General features: G+C 37.6%; 1 protein-coding gene across 1 annotated transcript in view; it reads right to left on the bottom strand.

The window, feature by feature from the left end:
- Nucleotides 1-4,543: 4,543 nt before the first annotated feature.
- CYP7B1 (cytochrome P450 family 7 subfamily B member 1) overlaps nt 4,544-21,099 on the bottom strand; it is a 157,659-nt gene continuing 141,103 nt past the window's right edge. Inside the window, exons 3-6 of the mRNA XM_067553857.1 lie at nt 16,335-16,931; nt 15,690-15,896; nt 9,317-9,495; nt 4,544-4,891 (exon numbers count right to left, since the gene is read on the bottom strand). Of these exons, the coding sequence (XP_067409958.1) occupies nt 4,595-4,891; nt 9,317-9,495; nt 15,690-15,896; nt 16,335-16,931 (1,280 nt within the window). The 3' untranslated portion in view covers nt 4,544-4,594. The remainder of the gene's footprint in view (nt 4,892-9,316; nt 9,496-15,689; nt 15,897-16,334; nt 16,932-21,099) is intronic.

The raw sequence follows: 21,099 nt of genomic DNA, 5'->3' as shown, positions 1-21,099 counted from the left end.
CTCCTAGGTCTGTGGAATGGATGGTCACGACATTGCAAGCTTTTCAAGGAGGTAATGAATAGGGTTGAAGAGAGAGCAGAAAGCGTGACTTTTTAAAAGTAATATTAATGGCAATTCCACATTGTACACAATGAAACTGTCTGTACGTATAAGACCAGATATCCATCTGAGGGCTGCAGGGACAATTAACACAATTCAAGGTCTGGTTTTGTGGTTTAAGATCTCACCAGAAACACTTGATGAAAGTACAGCCTTGTGCTGCTCCCTATCCCATGCAGCAATCATGGAACACTAGCATGCCTAGGTGCTTCAGCCAACTAGAACATGTAGAAGTTAATCATGTGGGCGTGTCCACTTCAGACTCAATGATTGTGGACTGTCATGGTTCACCAAGGCAAATGTGGGCAGATCCTAGGCTTTCACTTGCCCACACTGAGCCCAAACCATCTGTTCTGGTCACAGTTACTGACCTCACAGACTGATGGATACAGCAGCTGTTAGTTACACAGACATCTTATTGGACTGGCCAGAGTCAATATGACCAGTTTGCCAGAGGTTATGTCCAGTCAGCTTTCCTAATAAAGCATAATCCAGAGGAGCAGCTGGATGAAATGTGTCCTGTCCTCAACTCCCATACATGTTCCTTAGCAGGGCTTAACTCTGCTAACATGCAATATAAGGTTTGCTCTTTGTAACAGATTATAAGAAGGCCTAACAACCCTAGGTTGGGCCACTGCTAGGCATGGGTAGACAGTCCCAGGTTGGGACCTTACTAGGGGATGCCAGCCCTGGCTAGCCAGTGGCAGGTGCCTGGCTGGGTTGCAAACCAAAACATCGTCTAGATCCTCGATACGGCATGGGCAGACATGAATGAGTCTGTTCAGCAGGGACTCTCTCTGCCTGGTTTAAATTTGGTTAATTTAGTTATTTAACAAAAGCTGTGGCCAATTGTACCTCAAATCAAGTGTTCAATCCTGTGAGATGCCGAGCACCCTAGACACCTATTAAAGTGCATAAATAAAGACAGTGCTCAGCACCTTGCACGACTGAGCCTCAACTTCTTACTTGTGACCTGACACTTCAAGGTACAGTTGGGGGATATAGATTTTTATTTGCCTGTTTGCACATACTGTCTCCTGTTTTCTTTCTGAATAGATATTTATACTAACCGATCAGTGATTAATACGAAACTGGTAATGTTTTTCATTCACTTTTGGCACTGTCCCAGTATGTCCTACTAAATTATGCTGCAACATATTATACTCTAATTCAAAATCCTAAAAGCACAGTATGAGTCAAAGAAGGTCTTATGTTTAAAACAAATACCTACTTTTATTTTCACAGTTGCTTCACATTTGTTTCAAAATGGAATGCCAACGAAGGATTTATCATAATTGTGGCATGAGACATTTTACAGCTTACATTTAAGCAATAATGTCTATAGTCAACATTGTAATGATGTCAACATTTCCTCTCTCTCAATAAAACAGGTTCTAACATCCAAGCTGGATTGTGAGCTATGGCTGAATATATAATAGCTATGTTTTTTGCCTACAGAGTCACTACACTAGTAACTAACCTGAGTATGAAAGGCTGTATATAAAAACAAATTTTATTCTATTGTGGTGGAGTATACAAAGCAATAAACAGCTTTTGCAGTTGATTAAATGTTGAAGCAAACTTAAGGCATTTAATCAATTGCAAAGCCCATTTAACATAAGTATACTCCAATACCACAGGCATTATTGATATTATATATGAAGAGAAAATGTTCATCCAATATATCTCACAAAAACAATTTTCTTCCCAGAGGCCTGGGAACTTGGCTGAGCCAATCTCTGAAAGTCTTTCTAGTGATGCTGATTTGGAGTGTATGGTTTACATGAATAATTGAATGGCCTCAGATATAAACAACAAATAATACTAATCCTTAGTATTTACATAATGATTTTCATCCATAGGTCTTTGAAGTGCTTTACAAAGAGGTATACGATTTTCCCCATTTCAAAGATGAAGCAGACTGAGGCACAGGGAAATTAAGGCCTACTTTAAAAAAAAATGCCAACTAGCTTTGGCACTCAACTGGATGAAGACACCTTGGGCCTAATTTTCAGATTTTTCAGAGCATCTGCAGCTTTCACTGAGGTCAAGTGGAGTTACGGTACACAGCACCTCTGAACACTAAGCCTTTGGTGCTGTCAATTTAGGGCACTTAAAAATGAGGCACTAAAAATGAATGAATGCTTGGGAATTTAGTTCTAAACGGCTTGCTCAATAAACACTGAGAACTTCCCACAATTCCCTTTGTGTTCTTTGACTCCAGAGGAGTCACTAATTACGACTCAGGAGAGTGTCTACAAATGTTTATGGGACAAATTTTGTCTCTGCTCACATCCAGGTAGCTACAACCACCGTGCAGTTAATTAGTCTTGCAACTAATGCAAAATCCGGTGTGGGATGGAGCAGAGGTTGGGTCTCCAAGATAGCATCAATGTGCTGCAGTGCTTAATTCAAAATGAAAGAGGTGCTGGGGCTCAAGCAATTTTTTTTACTTTCATAACTGATGCAACAAGCTCAGTGAGGAGTGATGCAAACTATTTCACAATCTGTAGGTACAGTATTTTATTTCGAAACACAGATTAAATGACACCGTCAACTTGAAAATTAGTCATCTCTTTACAAACAAGTTACAAGCAGTTTTAGGTACTACATTTGTCCTTGAATCTCCCTACTAATTTTTTGTGGTTTTACAATCACATTTTTCTAGTTTTTAAAAAGTTTCTTTTCGTTGTTGTTGTGTGAAAGACAACAGAAGAAACTGGCAAACACAAAGTGCTGTCAAATGCACAAAGTAAACAAGCCAAACAATTCTGTTTTCTCCTTTAATCCCTTTCAACTATAATAATCCTAGATGTTACTGGTAATGCTAGTAGGCCAAACAGAAGTCTCATTTTTAAGATGATGGTGTCATTTTAAACAGGCTCACATTAAATATGAAACAACGTTGTGTTGTGGCTCAGATAAATCAGTAGACAGTAGGCTGATTCAATTCCTTATTAATGTCAAGAAAAACTTTCCAGTGACTTTAATGGCCTTTGGATCAGGCCCTATAACAGTATTAGATTCAGATTCCTGATTCATGTTGCACAAGTAACAAACTATTCAGTTCCAAAAAGTAGTGAAATGCTAGTGAAATGCTGTCAAGACCATAACAATATATTCCTACAAATCATATCCCTCTTAGCTCGAGATAAACCCAATGTACCAGAGGTTGGATTTCTCAGGGAGGAGAGGGCAGAAGGACCTATTCATTTGCTTTTCTGTTTACAAGAAAATAGCCATAACTAAGACATGGGCAGCATCACTAGGTGAACAATTTTCCAGTAAATGCATTTGATCGAGTTGTTTATATTTTTGTTCCTGAAAAGTATACAGAATTTATTGATAGTGTAGAACAGTGTTTAACCATCACTCTAACTTCACTTAAACATACACAAACAGGACAGAGATGAAATGGAGTGGAAGTTACTTTATGTTTTTGTGGGGGTGGAGGGAGGAGAAGGATTTGAGATCCTCCATCTGGGAATTAAAAGAGTGTGCACTATTGGAAGCAGTTCACCTCTCCTTTCTATTTGGCAGTATAATTTAAACAAGGGCTCTCAGGAGCCCTCAACAGCCCCCTCCAGTACTTCATTGGAGTAGGTCTTCTAAACAAAAACATTAGTATTTTTCTCCAAGGCTCTTCTTTAGTACAAGGATGACTAGATGGAAGAGGGGCCAAAGGAACACTCACTGTGCATCATACATTTTGGGGGTCATCAAAGGTCACAGTGGGCCCTCCCAGAATAAAATCCATCAGAGAGGAAAGTAGGCCGAGGAAACCAGCAAAGCAGATTTTGTGAAGTTTCCAGTGAATACTGTGCTGAGGGGCTTGGGATGGCAAGGATAAAAAAAAGCCCCCCTTTCTCTGATGGGGCTGCCTCTCCACACTGCTCTCCAGGTCCCCTTTATCCTTGGGCTGCATGTTTCCTTGAGTAGATGTACTGGCACCTCCAGATGGGTCAACTGTCTGTGGGGATTGAACCTGAGACCGTTACATCTAAAAGGCTGGGCCTCCATGAGTGGAGTTAAAGGACCAGATATGTTAGCACAATGGCAGCAGAGGAGACACAAATCTCTCATGTGGGCCAGCCACTAGAGGGGGACAAAGGCCCACACTGGGCTAACGTGGGTTACAAAGGCTTGCGGCCACTGGCTACCCCATTGCAATACTTCCCTGTCAGCAGAGGGGGTAGTGTGGAATGGCAGCTGATTACTTCTGTTGACTGAGGGTATTGTGCTGGGTGAATGTCTCAGAGCTGCTGCTTTCTTCCATGCCCCAGTATCAATTTCCAGCCACTCCTACTCTCTTGTGTATGTGGAGGTGATCCTCCAGCCCTGAGACAGTTAGCATCACTCTCACTTCACTTAAACATACACAAACAGGAGAGAGATGAAAGCAGAGCAGGAAAAAGCACACATCTCTAAAAAAGAAAATGTAGAGCCAGAAAACAGCAAAAAAATTGAGATTATTGGGAAGCCTGCAATAGGCAGCTTACTTTTCTAAAGACTTTATCTTGTACCGAAAGACAATATCAGAGTCCGGCAAGAGGATACCAAGGCCCATACGACTGTTGTCAAGACCTATGGGCCTTTTTTCCATTAGTTCTATGTCGAAGTGAGCCAAAAATAAAATCAGAAACAGCTTCATTTCATTCATTGCAAGGAACCTCCCAGGACACTTGCTGATTCCAGAGCCAAAAGGCATCAGAAAGAACTTCAGTTTTCTTCCCCCTTTGTAGAAGGAGGTTTTCTTCTGGCCGTTCTCTATATAACGATCAAACTTATACTCCTGAAAATAAAAGAGAGATTGTGAAAATTAATGGAGCAGTTACCTGAGCTTTTTCATTTGCAAGAAGGTGCAGAGGGTGCTTCTAAAACCCTAGTTAAGAGCTAAGCCAAGGAACTGACAGCTTCCTCTTTTTAGTTTGTTCACTTAAAATGAGTTTTATCTACCCTCATATGACCTCACTGAAATTTAAGCGGCAGGGACCATTGTCTGGCTTGTTGGAAAAGGTGTGTTGCACCTTTAAGGGCTAGAGAACCAGAAAGTTACTTGCTATGGTAGATTCTTATAAGGTCAGTATAGGGATCCATTTCCACCCAGATGACCAGAAGAGAGGGGACACTATTTAGATCCACGCTTGTGCAGGAAAAGCTTTTTTTTTTTACTGTATCTATTCTACTTAGGAGATGGGCATTTTGAGGCAGGGACAATGAAGAGAACAGTTTCTGTTTGTGAAGCATCCTATACACACAGAAGGCTACATACATTATTAAGAACAATAATCTGCAAAATTTGGCAAAATCCCATTGGTACGTTGACTTCGCTCTTATTGCAACTCCCTGTTCTACTCTCTCTCTCAGGGTGTGGATTGTTCAGGAACTAGCCCTGATAACGTACTATCCATTTCCCTGTCAGTCGAACATAGATGTGAACAAGAGACACAGACGGAAACTGACTTTCAATGGCTTGCTATGGAAGATGTGTGCAAAGCAATCCACCTGCTAGTAAGTGACCATAGCAGGAAGTGTTTTTCTAGAGTAAGTACTTTAGAATTTATTCCAGTAAATTTAGCTGGTATCTTAGGTCTCATAAATGTAACACCTTTCTGAAGAGTTTTAATTTCAGTGTAATTGTTTAGGCCTAACGTGAATTTGTGAATGAAGGAGATGTGGCAATCCTAGCTCAGTCCATGGTGAATTAAACCACTTAAAATCATCATGTATTCTTTGAATGAAAATAAGCACTTTCTGCTTACGGTCACTCATTAGCACTTGGCCTGTTTGCATACATCTGCTATATAGTGCAAGCTTTTGAAAATTAGACATGAACAAGCAATTCAGACAGAAACCATCTCAGCTGATAGAAAAAGTCATAAAAAGTTTCTTAGGCTTTCTAAAGCCTGGAGGAAAAAGTGGATTGATTAGCTCTTTGCCAGAAAGACCAAAGTCACTGCAATATATTAATTTTAATAAAAATACAAACACAATAATACTGTATATTTTATGATTGCCTGTTCCATACATGTCCTAAGGAAAAATAAATTTACTCAGTTTCCATAATGCTCTTGAGCATCAGTAAGCAACAGTGATAGAGTATCCAAGTCTTCTGACTATCAGAACCCTGCTCTACCTATCTTGAGAAGTAAGCAGTGCGAATGGAGATGATATCGGTTTGGTTCATGAGAAGATCTGACTTGGCACTGCATAGTGGTAACAACTACATAAAATACTGGAGAATATGTGACTTCACATGCTTAGGCCTGAGAGAGAATTTTTTTAAAAGGTAGGAGGTGGCTTGAATTTTCAAAGGTGCCTAAGTAAGTTGGTGCTCAACTTCCAATGAAAAATCAACTCTCTTAAGTCCCTTTGAAAATCCCACCCAGAAAGAACTGCATTTCTTTTCTCATAAGTACTTCAATTTAAAGTAATACTGTGAATACTGAAAGCCCAAAATATGATCTCTCTCTAAAAATCACATTTTAAATTCAAGTTCCACTGATTAAGAATAACTATTAGCCCTTTTAAACATGAGCTGTAATAGCCTTAAAATCTAGCTCTTCAGCTGGATAACACAACAAATAGGATTCTGGATTTTGCTGGGATCATGATGTCTTAAGTTGTGCCAGCCCTATGCTTTCTTTGTATTATTTGTGAGTCATCTGAAGACTGAAGTGGACAAGAAACCTGCTACCTGAGGGACTAGGAAAACAGGACATTTACTAATTCCACAAGAATGGAGCCAACAAGTAGAGTGAACAATGGTATGACATGCATGCTGGTATCCAAGTCCCCAGGAATTTGGGTTGGTTTTTATTGAGGTGTCCAGTCAAGGAGCTGGGTTTTTAAGAAAGACATTTCTATAGGATAAGATTTTTTTCTTCATGAGGAAGGAGAAAAACACACACACACACAACCCCGCCCTCCCCCAAAACAAACAAAAACAAACAAAAAACAAACAAACAAAACAAAACTGAAACTAAAAACACAGACATGGATATAAGAGGTAAAATTCCAGCTGTAGGTCTGTGAAACTTGATAGCATTATTTTAAATCATTATGGAAACTGAACAAATTCATGTATCTGAATTAAAATCCACCTTTCTCACAGACTACATATGGTTCACTTTGGGAAGTTATTATACAGGATTTCTGATATTGATTTTCCATTGTTCAGGGTTTAAAGGACCACTCGATCACTTGCTGAAGCTTAGGCTCATTTATGTAGGAATTAGCGGATCACTTGTCTACATTACAGAAACCTGATTTAATATTGCTGCTCATTTACTTAGGCTCTGAGGAGTGGGGAAAGAGGTCACCAACAAACCGCTACACTTATGTAATATGATACCTAACCATAAGATGTTAATTTTGCTGATAACCTGAATTTTAATATTAAAGTCTGCAGAGGTGACTGAACTAATCCACTGAGCTACTTGTTTTCCCAGAAAAATGTTCCCACCCACTATGTTCCTCAAATATATGACAAAACCATAAAATTCCATCTGCGGCTCATATTCAGTAGACTGAACATTGCAAATTCAAGAACATGAGTTATTTTTCCCCTTTCTAGAGGTCCGTGTGTTGAAACCAATGCACAGTGCAACATATTGATAACTCATTTGCCATTAAAATGATAAAGTATATAAACTAAAGTGATATTGTGAAAGCTGAGCAGATTCAATACTGAGAAATATATTCCATCTATGGAAACACGGTAACACATTCTGACAAGTATTTAGTTAAGGAGACTTCAAGAAGTGCTTGGCTACTGAACTGATGGGGTTGGTAAGAGAACCCAGACAGATATATTGCCTTTGACATTAAAAACCATTTTTCAGAGTACAAAGAAAAAAGTGATATTAGTTTTAAATTTTACTTAAAAAATTTTATTCAAACACTTTAAAATCTATGGATTCATTTTAAAAATACTAATCTTATACATAGTCTGAGGTTTACTTTATTATATGTGTACAGATAGTTGGTTTTTATTAAGAAAATATCTATTTTCTTAGATATTGTGTAATATCAGTAGTAATACTTCCTCCTTCTGGCCAGCCTTCCAACATCCTCAATCATGTTGAGTAGCACCTTACACTTCAAAACTAGTCCTACTGATTTCAATATGACTACTTGTAGAGTACAATGATATTCAATGTGAATAAGGACATCAGAATCTGGCCCTTTTCCTAAAACCTGATAAACAATTTTTACTCTTATATTTTGCTAGAAGCAAAACTTCAGGAATCGTGTGTCTAAAACTGGTTGTGTGTTTTATCCAAACCATCATTTTCTAAAAATGTGTAAACAAATCTAATTTCCTTTTTGAGGCTGAACTATGATTTGGAATATATCTGCAACAGTCTTAACAAGTATTTAAACTAGAAGGATTGATAAACAATCACTTGCTTATAAAATGAGGGGGCAGGTGAGGAGAAATGATTTAGTTATAATCAGCCACTTCTGTAAGATGCAATAGCATTGACTGGTCTTGTTTTGTAAAGTTTCACTTCTTATATAGCGCCCCAGATTAGCAACAACAGTCCTTCAGTAAAATCTAGGGAAGAGTATGACTATTCAATTTACATGCAGGTGGTGAACTTCTAAAGTCATATTAAGGCTGAGCCAGAGTGGATTAATTTCCAGTCTTTGATATTCATTAACTCTATCTTCAGAAAAAATACAAGAAGATGACACAATTACCCTCAGAGCTTCACTGCTGAGTAACAGCTTTAGAATCTCAAGTTCACAACATCATACTAATTGATCAAAAAGGGACAAATCCTTATGAAGGGAGGTGAAAAAGCATATGGCTCAAGTAAGACACTGCTATTATACGGCTTTGGAGAGTCAGTGATGTTTTGGGGGCACTTAGATAAATGGTCCACATTATTTGCTATTTAAAGCACCTTCTATTATTCAGCCCTCCTTGGGTATCAAATGATCCACTGCCAAACAAAACCCACATTTAGGCTAAAGTTTATGGTATTCAATGTGCAATTGTCAATTCCTTTGAAAGCACTAGCAGTCAGTCTCATCACCATATTTCTCTCTTCAGGCCATGAATCCTTTGACCTATAAGGCCCTAGAAAATACATTTGAAAGTAGGAAGATTTGTTCCACAAGAAGGAACAGCAGTAAAAAACTATCACAAAAGGCAGGGCTGCTGCAATGTGCCTGAAGTATGATGAGTAGCACCAGCTGAATGTTTTACCTTAGGATCTTCATAGACCTCAGGGTCCATGTGCAAAATCTGAGGGTAAAGAGCTATCCAGTCTCCTTTCCTCAAACTGACTTCCTGATTTCCTTCAAGCTTGAGAATATAATCCTCCTGGCTGATCCGAATGTTCATGGAAGACGAGCACATTCGTAAACTCTCGTTTAAAGCACTCTCTGCATTTAAACAAAGAGGGGAGGGGGAAACACTGAAAATATGGAAGATGACTGGAAGTTATACATAGTTACAGCTGCTGAATCTCTACAAGTTCAGTAGGGCAGGCTAAAAAAAAAACCCCAACCAAACTAGACACTATGAGGAGGTAATAAATTATCCCGGAGGGGTTGGGGGAAAAGCTGCAATTCTGAACCTTTAGACGTAATTCTCACTGATGGTTCTGAGGGATCTTGTAGGCTGTAGGCAATAGTGAATTTTGGGTGGAAATCCATTATTTCAGGCATCATGTTGAAAACAAGACAATCGAAAGAGATGAATGCTTTATGCATTTACATATATTTTGGAGGTTGCAAGCATAGACCAGTCAAAGCATTGAAAGGACTATTTAGCCTGCCTTTCAAAAGCTGCTCGCTGTAATAGAAGGACTGTTAGAAAAACCATTTAACATGTTAATAATACAGTAATTTTGAGGTATTTTGAGATTTTCTAAAATATTAAACAAGATATACCACCAACTATAATTTCGATTATTTTCAGAGTGAATTCAAACAATTTGCCTGGTAATTTTAAGAGAGAAAATATTATATTGAATCATGAGAAAAAAAACATATTCTTCCCAGTATTATGGCAAACAAGATTTGTATCATCATCATATCCTGGAAGGCTCCAGAAGCTGAATGTCCTTGCTTTCCCAGTGGCCTTCACCTTTTGCTCCTAGCACGACAGATTTTATGGCTAATTTCCGGCAATTTATCCTGGCAGTTTGAGGAGGAATTCCTTTGGGAATAATATGCATAATTTGCATAAATCATTCTGATAGCATGCATATCAGCATGTAGCTCCTGTCTAGGGCTGCATCTCTCACTTTGTAATCAAAACTGACTATTTTTCCACCAGCATGTATGGGTGCTGTAATATGTGACTTGATCCCTTCTAATCATCAGTGTGAAAAATAGCCTAAAATAGAGTTTCAGTTTCACATGATAATACATTTATGACTGTATTAATGTTTTGTATTATAAAATAAACCTCCTCTAAGTGTTCAGCTTGGCACTGTAATCCCTGCACCCAAAGGTTAGTTTATTACAGAGGGTAGCTACATAGCATAGAAACATCTGAAAAAGATAATAACAAACGTTCTTTCACTAAAAATTAAATCTGGTAGAACATGCATAGCAAATAAAGTGGCCTTGGATGCTTTCTCGCAGGAGGTTTTTCCTTAAGCGTGCATTTGTCTAAAGAAATGAGGCTGCGGTCAGCTTTGTGTGGCCAGCGCTGTGATTCAATGTGACGCACAGTGAGTCTGTGCATATTCTTTTGGACTGCCTTCGTTACTATAATCAGGCAGAGTCAAATCGGCTTGTTGGTGACGAAGCCAGAAAAGAACTCTGGTTCCAGAATATGGCCTCTACTGCGGATAGCCACAAGGCACCTGACACGATAGATTTCAACTGGCAGCGCTCTGGCAACAAAACTTTACACGGTACAAAGAAAAGGTCCAGCCTCCACTCTTGTGCTTTCTCCAGCCTTGGAAAAATGAAGCTGATATCACCATTTTAGTCTACAATTTGAAAATGGTAGCTGACATATGTAGCAACACTGTTCACCCAAGAAATCAAATAAGGAGGAAATAAAGAAAAGCAAAATAATTATAGACCTGCTGCTGCTGTGAAATAGCAGGTTTACATTTAACGTCATGAGCTACACGGTCACATCCTATTGGCTGACATTCTCCCAGGAAGCATGGCAGTCTGTGCCCATTGCAGTATCACAAATGACAATTGGGCAAGCACATCTTATGCAGAAGTTAATCACAATAATGGAGCACAAAGTGTGGCTTAGCGGTCAGATCGTAAATGACAAATCTGTTTTACCTTCCTGTACCAGTTGTGTGTGGAAGGCGAGCTTGGCTCTAGCTCTGAGCGATCATGCCGATAATCATTAGATGACAAAAGTAATGAGTCACATTATGATCAACAAAGGAGAATGGAACTTATATGGCTTTGCAGTCTAACATTAAAAAATAGACATTCAGCCTTCCACAAACCCCGTCTGAATGCCAGAACTATACATTGAGAAGAATGACAACTGAACAATAAAACTGCAGCCTTTTACTTGCAGTTGTCATAGTTCAGCAGACATCAGCCAGAGTCACTGACAGACCAGCTGGGAAGCTTGGGAGGCCTTCCATTCTGCACCATGAGGTACAGTAAATTATCCAGCACGGTAGAGCAACATCTGTTTCTGTGCTAGTGCCGAACAAACAAGGCAATTTAAAGCATACCAAGGGATAACCAAGCAGCAAATGAACATGACCCTCATTTTTTTCCCTTCTTACACACACGAGATGCTAAACTTCATTGTACAAAGTGTTACATAAAGGGGAAGCCAGGCTGTTGTCTGATAAGGTGTTGTCAGAGAAATTGTACATATTTTCTATAAAGAGAGAGACATCTCATAGTATTGTTATTCTTAGAACCCTCCCACTTCTGTTTTTATTTCTCTTATACCAAAGCTAGCACTCAGCTCTCAATTCATTCTAGATTTTTAAAAAAAACCCTGTTTCAATATACTTATAAATATTCAGTCTTTAAACCTAATTTGCTATACTTAGTTCACATGCCTTCAAGCATTTGTCTTCCAATTTCCACTGAATAAATGCGTACTAATGAGAAATAGAGCAAGCTGCTGAGGCAAAGCTGGGTGACTTGAGCCTGGCCTGCCACCAGCTTGTGATAGGCAGGCAAATTGAGTTAAAATGAAAAGTCTTGTCAGCTGAAATACAACATGGTAGCCAAACAGCAAGCTGTCAATCATCCAGCAAAAACAAGGGACTGCAGGTAATAAAAGGTCATTGTGAATCATTAGTGCATTTGGCTTTCATATGCAAGTTAATTTTAATTAAACATGATCTCTATCTGCAAATGTTTTATAAAACTTATTGTGCATAATGGATTGTTAATTTTATACTAACATTTAGCAGGTAATAGGGCACTATAATTATTAGAGTGTATTATAGAAAAATAGCTATTGAGTATGCAAATATTTTTGGTGATAATTTACATCATGCATTACAGTGTGCCAACATGAATGATAATGTCTGAAACAAGTATATCTGTGGCTTACTAAGAAATGAGCAGTACTGACCAGCACATGCTAGGGAACATATTTATATTTTCAAATCCCAGCAACATTTTTTCATGCTTAACATCTGCATTACAGTTATGGCTCTTGTATTAAGCTACTTTTAATTTTCCACTTTTTCATATACATACAATTATTTTTCAAGCAGTATGCCTTTAGAAACAAATATCTGGCATTCAGCAATGTCCTAGGGCAAGAATACTTCACAATAGGAGTCAATGTAAAAATTGTCAAATAAACTAAATAAAGAAAACATGGCGGGAATGAAATGTGCGCTATGTACCATTCTTCTGTATTGTTTACTATATTAAAGCTCCATTGTGAGTCATGATGACTAATGTATGTTTCTCTGTACATACAAATAAGCACATTCTGGTTCCTTGAGAAGTCAGTACAAAAAGGAAATTGCTGTTCCAGAAATACCTGGGAAAAAAAAAATCAGGCCTGTGATTTAGTGACAGGATTTAGTTTTTATCAGACATCTAAACGATGGATTCAGAAGTAAGTCAGGCTGTACTGTTCCCTAGACGAGAAAATCTGACCAGAACAAAGATGATGTTTCTTTTGACAGGTCTTGACGAGTCTTCTTCTCCAAATTATGAGGAATCAAAGGTCCTTACAGCTATAGTAAGACAAAACTGCAGTGAAGGAATCAGAACATTTAGAACAGGAAAAGAATAACAGGCCCACGATGATGAGGTGATACACATACAAGGATCCTACCTGTATGCACTGGGTTAAAGGGTGAGATGAAAAGAGAAAAGCTTGTTCTCAGATGCTATAATGAGAATGCTTTAAATGTACAGATGGGGCTTGATTCTGCTTTCTTTATGTGCACAAAACTGTCAGTGTAGCAGCTGGGAATTTTGGGTGTGCAAATAATGCTGGATCAGCCCCACATTCCTCCCATACGTATTATTAGCTTAGAGTTCCTTTTCATTAAAGCATGTATTTAATGCACCTAGCTGTATGTGGATTTTTCTCTTTTTTATTGTTTTGTGGGACTATATCTGTTCCTTTATGACTGAAGCGTAAGAAGACCTGAAAGCTGACTTCTGTTCACACAACATTCAGTTTTATCCAATCAGAAAATTTAACTAACTTGTTACAGAAATCTCCAAGGCAGAATCTGGTGTCCTCACTCCCACCCAAACACATACATCAGCTGGTACTAAGGTACTGTAAGATTTCAAGGACATCAGTTTGGATGACATACTTAATGTTTTTGAACTATTTATCATACATTTTGTATCAGATGATTTTAGTGAGATAATTACATTTGTTTGATACTTAATGGCACTGGATGCAAATCATGAAATAGTTACTTTACAAAACCTCAGCCTCAGTGAATACTGTTTAATTTTTAAAAAGCTAAACAACATATAATAAGGACATAAATTTTAAGTCCAGGAAAAGGCCATGTGGCCCAACATGCTTATCCTTTTCATTTTCCTTCATCCAGTCTTCCTGTTTTTTTCACCATACCATCCAGCCTCCTCCTCCGAACACAAAATAAGTTGTCTTTTGACCTCATTTAAACTTTCTCATTCCTTCCCTGGTAACTTTTTCCTTGCATCTATTAACCTTGGTATAAAGTAGTTCTACTCACATTCCCCAAACAACGTACATTACATGCTTGGAAAGTCAAGTAGTTCATGGACATTCACTCAGAGTAATATTGTCCATTTCCTCTACATCAAAAATGTTCTTTAGCTATTTATAAAAGTAATTCTTCACCAACAGAGTTCAATGACTCTGGAATGAAGCCAACTTTCTAAGTTCATATACAGGGCTGATGACAGCGTTGGTCTGTACCAAAAAGGGTGGGGAATAAACAAACTCAGTTTTACATTTGTTTTATGATAATCAATTCATTTTAAAGAAGTTAATGTAATGTTTGTGACACTTGCCAGATAAGACAGTCCTGGAGAATAAAGGCTTCTATTATTTGCAAAACAAGTACAGGGTGGGCAAGAATTAAAGCTTTCCCCATATTGCTCTGCTAATGTGTCTCAACCACTAACCTGAAAAGCTCTTTTCAAGTAGTGGAAAGGCAAGTCAGGCCCCGATCTAGTAGGGCAGTTAAGCACATGCTGAATTTCAAGCACAAAAGTGGTTCTATTAACTTCAATGAAACCTCAGTCTCTATATTCGCCTTTGTGGTTGTCCATTCTACAACCAACTGGTGACCACTGAACCTTATGTCAAAGGAGATGGCATTTCAGAGGCCTAAGAGTTAGGTGCCTAACTGCAATTTGTCCCTTTGAAAATCAACCCCATTGGCTTTGGTGATGCCAATGGTTGTGCATTAGGAAATGAACTGACACCATCAATTCATTACAAAGGCTAATCCAGCCATTGGGTGGAAACAACTTTCTATTTCTACTAACATGGTTCACATCTGAATCAGTGACCTTAAAGATGCTGTAATTTCTTACCTATCCCCCAAGGCTCTCCAAATAATTTCCAGGTTTTATTTTTATTACTAAAAATATTGGTTCTCATTTGCAAAGATATGTCTGTTAGGAGTCACACACTTAAGGCTTCTTTAAAGCAAAACCAAACCAAACCAAAACAAAAAAGGCCCCCCCCCTTTTTTTTTTTTTTTTTTTAAGGTCTAAAGGATTAAACTGTTTTTGGAAATAGTAAATTACATTTTGAGCACAAATTGATTTTCCTAACTACTTTTATTCAGTTCAGGAAAGGCCCTTTCCTGGTAATAAACTACAGAAGTATCTGAAATGCATTTGCACTTCGGCAGATGCTCAGAATCAAACAACTTAATAGGTATAAACTTTTTTTAAATAATCGCAAAGCTTCGATTTAGCCTTTTGCATACTTTGCATAGTTAATTACCTAGGCTTTAATGTTTACATGCAATGAGAGTATCTACAGCTATAAACTACATAATTTATAATTGATGTAAATGGGTGTTATTATGTCAATTAAGCAGCTGTGTCCTCCACCTTCTCAGTAAACAGAAATGAGTGATAAACTGAGTTTGCAGAAAGATACCCTCTTTTCTTCAAAACAGATAAAAATAAATTACCTAGGTAGACCAGGCTGTCCAATTGTTCTCTCGTGATGTGGATGTTATATCCAGGCCCTGTCTTTTGACCTGTTGACTGCAGCAAATGGTCAATTTCGTCACGCACCACTGCAAGAGCTTCTGGGTGCCGCAGAAGATAATACATGGCCCAGAATGTAGCTGGAATTGTGTTTCCCACAGAGGCCCACAGGAAGGCAAAATGATGTGCTGGGAAAAATAAGTGAAAAGGAAGATTAATAGCGTTTATTATACTGATTAGATTTGCAGTGTGCTAATTAAAAGATGTTAGGACACAGACCCAGCCAAGGATCAGTGAATGCTAATGAGGACCAATAGGCTTCTGAAGTCTAATTTTCTGCTTAATGAGAATAGTTTGAAATGTAATGTGGGAGGGGAGGGAGAAGGGAAGTAAATGCAGCTCAGTTATAATCTCTCTCATTATCACCATTAAGTATCTTGTTTTACCACCTCAGCCAAAAAAAAAAATCAATTATCATAGATGGTTGTTTCAGAGTAAAACATTTTATCATTAGCCAATTAGAAAGAACATAAAAAATTTCAAGGTCGCCATTTTGCCTTTTTATTTCAAAGGTCTAATAGTAAATTACTGTATTTTAGACAAGCAATCATTCATAAGTTTCCTACCTGCTTTGTCATAATCTTGGAGCAGCTCATATCTCTCTAATGTATCTTTTCTGGCTTGGATCACTTCTGACCCTCCCATCCATTTTGCCATGTTCTGAAGTAAAAAGTGATGTATAAGCTCCTTCCGGACCCTCTTGGTAGCTCCTAGTAACTCAATTGGTATGTTTGCAGCTAAATAGGGAAAGTTGGCATCAAACTTGGTAAATTTGTCTCTGATTTCACTAATAACATTGTGGCCATCTGCAGCAGGATCTCTTCCATAGAGTGTTATAAAACTGGCTTCAAACATTAGAAAACTGCAGAACTTGTACATTTTTTCTGTTTTCCAATCTGTTGCTTGTGAGCATTTCCATTCAAATATATGCTGGAGATTTTTCATCATGTGGTCAGAAATTATGTCCAAAGGTTTGCCTTGCAGGTACTGGTAAACTCTATGCAGATTTTCATTTAGGTTTGGGAAATTTCCGTTTGACAAAGAGGGATAGCCAAAAGTTCTCGATGCCATTTTATCAGCAAATTCATAAAATTCAAGTTGTTTGCTATTTTTGATCACATAACCATATTGGAATGGATCCATGATAAAGGTAATATATCTACCTGAACGGAAGAAAAAGAACCACATATACAAATTAGTACTTTTGTGACACTATTTAATAATAAGTACTACTAATAATATTCATGTTAATTTAAGTCATTCTCCCTTCCCCCCCCAACCGTTTCAAGTGATAAGCACACGGAAAGCTTCAAAAGTTAGGTGTATTTAAAAAAAGAGAGAGAAATTACAATAATTAGTTTTTTAAAAAAGTCAGAGACTTTGTTTTTGTAGTAGACAAGAATGAGGGAGGTCAATTATAGATCGATCTACTGTTTTGACATCAGGGTGACTTATAATCATGGCACTTTGGAATCACATGAATCATTTACTAAACTGTTCTCCTGAAAAATACAATATAGCTTTATTATGCTTTTCAAAAGCACTTTGAAAACTATACATCTTTTAATGACAAAAAAAGGAACAAACGAATAGTTCCATAGGAAAGTGCAACACATCTATAGCTTGAGAGGGGCTGAAGTGGGAAATATGCTAACATATCAGTATGCTGTTTTTCTTCAAGCAGAAGAAAACAAATTAATTAGAACAGGTTAGTCCTAACAACCAAGGCTTCAATTTTACAATGAGCTTTGCACACCGTAAGGGATATACTTGGTCCTGCCTCAGTGTAATGGGCTGGACTAGATGGTCTCTGGACTAGATGACCTACATTTCTATGGGTATGTCTACACTGACGGTGGCAACCTTTCTGGATCAATTGACCGGTCAGTGAAGACCTGCTTAATTGATCCAGAAGTCGACGCTGTAAAACCACCCCCTCAAGTGGTGCAGTGCAGTGAAGACACCATGCAGAAGAGAAGCACTGCAGTTGACAGGAGTTATGCAAGCTACTCTGCATAGCTTGTGTAACTCCCGTCAACTGCCGTCGAATCGCCAGGTAAGTGTAGACCAGGGCTATGATTCTGTAGAGTCCACTGAAGTCAATGGGGTTACCGTGAGCACAGGGATTCACCTGCATGAAGGCCCATAGTAAGATCAGGGCCTGTGATGTTTCCCAAAGCCCAAAGAAAACATGGCAACTAAAATACTTTTTTCAGTCTTGTTTTGTTCTTCCATGTTTTACTGACTTTTTTTAATTTAACAGGATGATGCAGCTTTATTATAGTATCAACAAATTATAACCTTGTGGTTTATTTAAAAAAATAGTTTGCTGTACAATATACCATCATTTTAAAACAATGGAGAAGTATTGTGGGGAGTATGCTATCCTATCTTGATTTTAAACTAGTTCCAGAGAAAGAGAACCCAATACAATCGCACCAGAATGCACTAAGAACATATTACCCTTTTTTATATTCATAATCAAAGGAGATAGTGCCAAAGTGATAGCAACATTAAAGAGAGAAAATTCACATTCATTTTTACTTCCTTTAAAAATGTTCTTTTTATTTTTCTGTGTGAGATGATTTTAGGGTTAATTTTGGGGTTAATTTTGTACCTTCTTTCCCCCAAAGGTTAATTACTAGTAAAGATTATTCTAGTAAGTCAAACAGCTGGTCATTTGTCAAGAATCTAAGAAATAACACCCCCAAAATAAAATTAAATCTGAATTTACTATAGCTGGGCCCATGCTAAGTCTAAATTTACACTAAAGGTTTGTGAATCTTAACTAGTGTGGACAGAAACGTGTTAGAAGAAAAAAAAAGTACTCATTAAAATGTACATATATTTGGTAAAATATCCACACTACAAAAAAAAAAAAGGAACAAATCTTACAAGATTTCCAGCCTAATTCTGCCCTCCTGAATGGGGGAAATTCCTATTGACTTTAATGGAGCTGCACATGTGTAACTGAGAACAGAATTTGGCTCTGTGTACGTAAACTAGCCACTATTTAAAAATTAACAATTACCCTAGGTAACATACAGTGGTATTTGAGATACCATAATTATTGCCTATTCAGACTCTGGATACATATACCATGGTATGGTAATTATGAGTACATATTGGACTTTTATTGGCAACATTCCTGTTGCGATCAATGGGGTTGCACAAAGCGCATGTCAAGGTGGAATTCTGTCCAATGTCTTTGTCAAAGAAACACTTCGGAGTATTTTTAAGCTATCCTTTGTTTGTTTGTTTGACTATACTTGTAATTTACTAATTAAACAATGTGGCATTGGGCTCTTATAGTTACTTCCTTAGTTTTTCTAAAAATAAACATGGCAGGCTAGTGGCAGAGTCAGGAGCAGAACTGAGGTTTCCTGACCTTGCGCCAGTCACTAGATAAGAGGTCTCCCTTTCTAGATTGCAGGATGTGAATGCATTTTCAATGTCATAATAAGCACTTCTTTAACCTTTCAACTCCAGGAACCTCCAACATCTTTGTTGGAGATCTGTCTTGCCAACCTTTTGCACTCTCTCCACTCTATCTCTTATACCTTTTCTCCTCAAGGCCCTTTATTGGGGCCACCATCTTTCTGATCCAGGGCTGGACATAAAAACCTTTAGAGTGCCTTTAAATAAGGAGATATGGAGCGCTATTAACCCTAAAGATGTTAGCCAGCTTTCCAACTTTGAGTTTACAGGGTAAACAATTTAAGTTTTTTAATTAATATTAATTTAAACCATCTGTGCACCATCTGCTTATATCACATGCAAAATACAAGTTTCTTTGTGATCTTTTTAATCAGACATTTAGCAGAATGCATATCAATTCTGAGGGATTTTTTTAAATAAGCACAATGATTTTGAGCAAATGATTCTTCAAACAAACAAAACCATTTTAATAAGTAATCTTAGTACAACATTCATTCAATGTTAGTGTAATCACAAACTTTTGGAAAGAAAGGACTTCACTTAATTTTTTATGACTAAGGTTGTGCCACAGATGAACATTTCTATTTGTTTTATCTTTTTCCAACTGATTAAAAATGCCAAAATATAGTTAATTTTTGCAAAGTCAAATTCAGCGTCCAGGCCACATCATTGACAAAAAGTCAATGTCAAACAAAAAGTCAACAAATTATAGAAATATATAACACAAAATCTCTGTTACAGTATTTACAAAATTCTAATGAGGAATATTTAACCCATACATAGAGTATGTAAATACTCTAAATAAAGACCAAAACTTATCAGTCACTGGTTGGGGCTAGAAAACTGTTGAAGTGTGACTAGCAACTGGAACTTTTATTGATTTCAGTCCTAATTGCACATAGAAGAACTACATGGCTATAGTGTGTAACATATTTGCATGCAGTCTCAGGATATTAGAGACACAAGGTGGCTGAAGTAATATCTTATATTGGACCAACTTTTGTAAAAAGATACTATCTCACCCACTTTGTGTCTATAACATATTGTCAGTTATCTGGTATAATAATGTAATAACATCTTCTCTATCTACATATAAATCCGCAGCAGCCTTTTGGGATCTAAAAACAATCACCAAAGCTTGCTGATTTCAACTAAGTTATTGTAAATATTAGGATTGTAAAAAAGTTTTGAGTGGACTAATTAAGTGTCTCTTTCTAAATCATTTTCATTCCCCCGGGGGGGTGGGGGGGGGGTTCTGTTTTCACTTCTACAGAGCAGTGTCTATTTATTGGTGGTAATAGGCACTAACAAATGCAGGCCTTCCTACATTTTCAAGTCATTATTCAGCACTTTAATAGCGATGCCCCCCAAATGCCCTCTCACTTCAGTTATCCTCAGAAGCTACCTCTCAGATGTGAACACATGCCATAAACAAAGTAACCAAAATGTAGTGCTCACCACAGTTTCCATCTGACAAGCAGAAGGAGCTGATTTCCAAATCTGCTAAAAAGTGCAATATAACAGACCACAATCGCTCCAAAGTAGCAGGCTTTCCACTTATACAGAATCCACTGTGACAATTTAAAAGTCCTTCATAGCTGTTCAACAATGTCTGTGGACACTAAAAATCCTTTTTCACAGACATTTGAGAAGATATGTCTGTACAATAAAGTCACGCTCAAGTTCCTTATAGCCTAATAAGCTGAGTCAACTTCTATTTAATAGCATAAAAACAAGCAAAAATAGCTGAATATTTAACTTGTTCCTGTAAAAGTCCTCAGATTTCTTATCCATCTGTGGACATGACTATACTTCTCTTTCCAATCCTTCAGCTTTTATTATAGCCACTACTGAGAATGCCTAAGATATCTTCATTCAGCTTACATAGTCTCC

This window comes from Emydura macquarii, unplaced genomic scaffold (assembly GCF_026122565.2).
Source record: "Emydura macquarii macquarii isolate MOO-44397 ecotype Brisbane River unplaced genomic scaffold, CSIRO-AGI_Emac_v2 contig_1477, whole genome shotgun sequence".
Taxonomy (NCBI): domain Eukaryota; kingdom Metazoa; phylum Chordata; order Testudines; family Chelidae; genus Emydura; species Emydura macquarii.
This window is presented reverse-complemented; position numbering and strand designations above follow the sequence as displayed.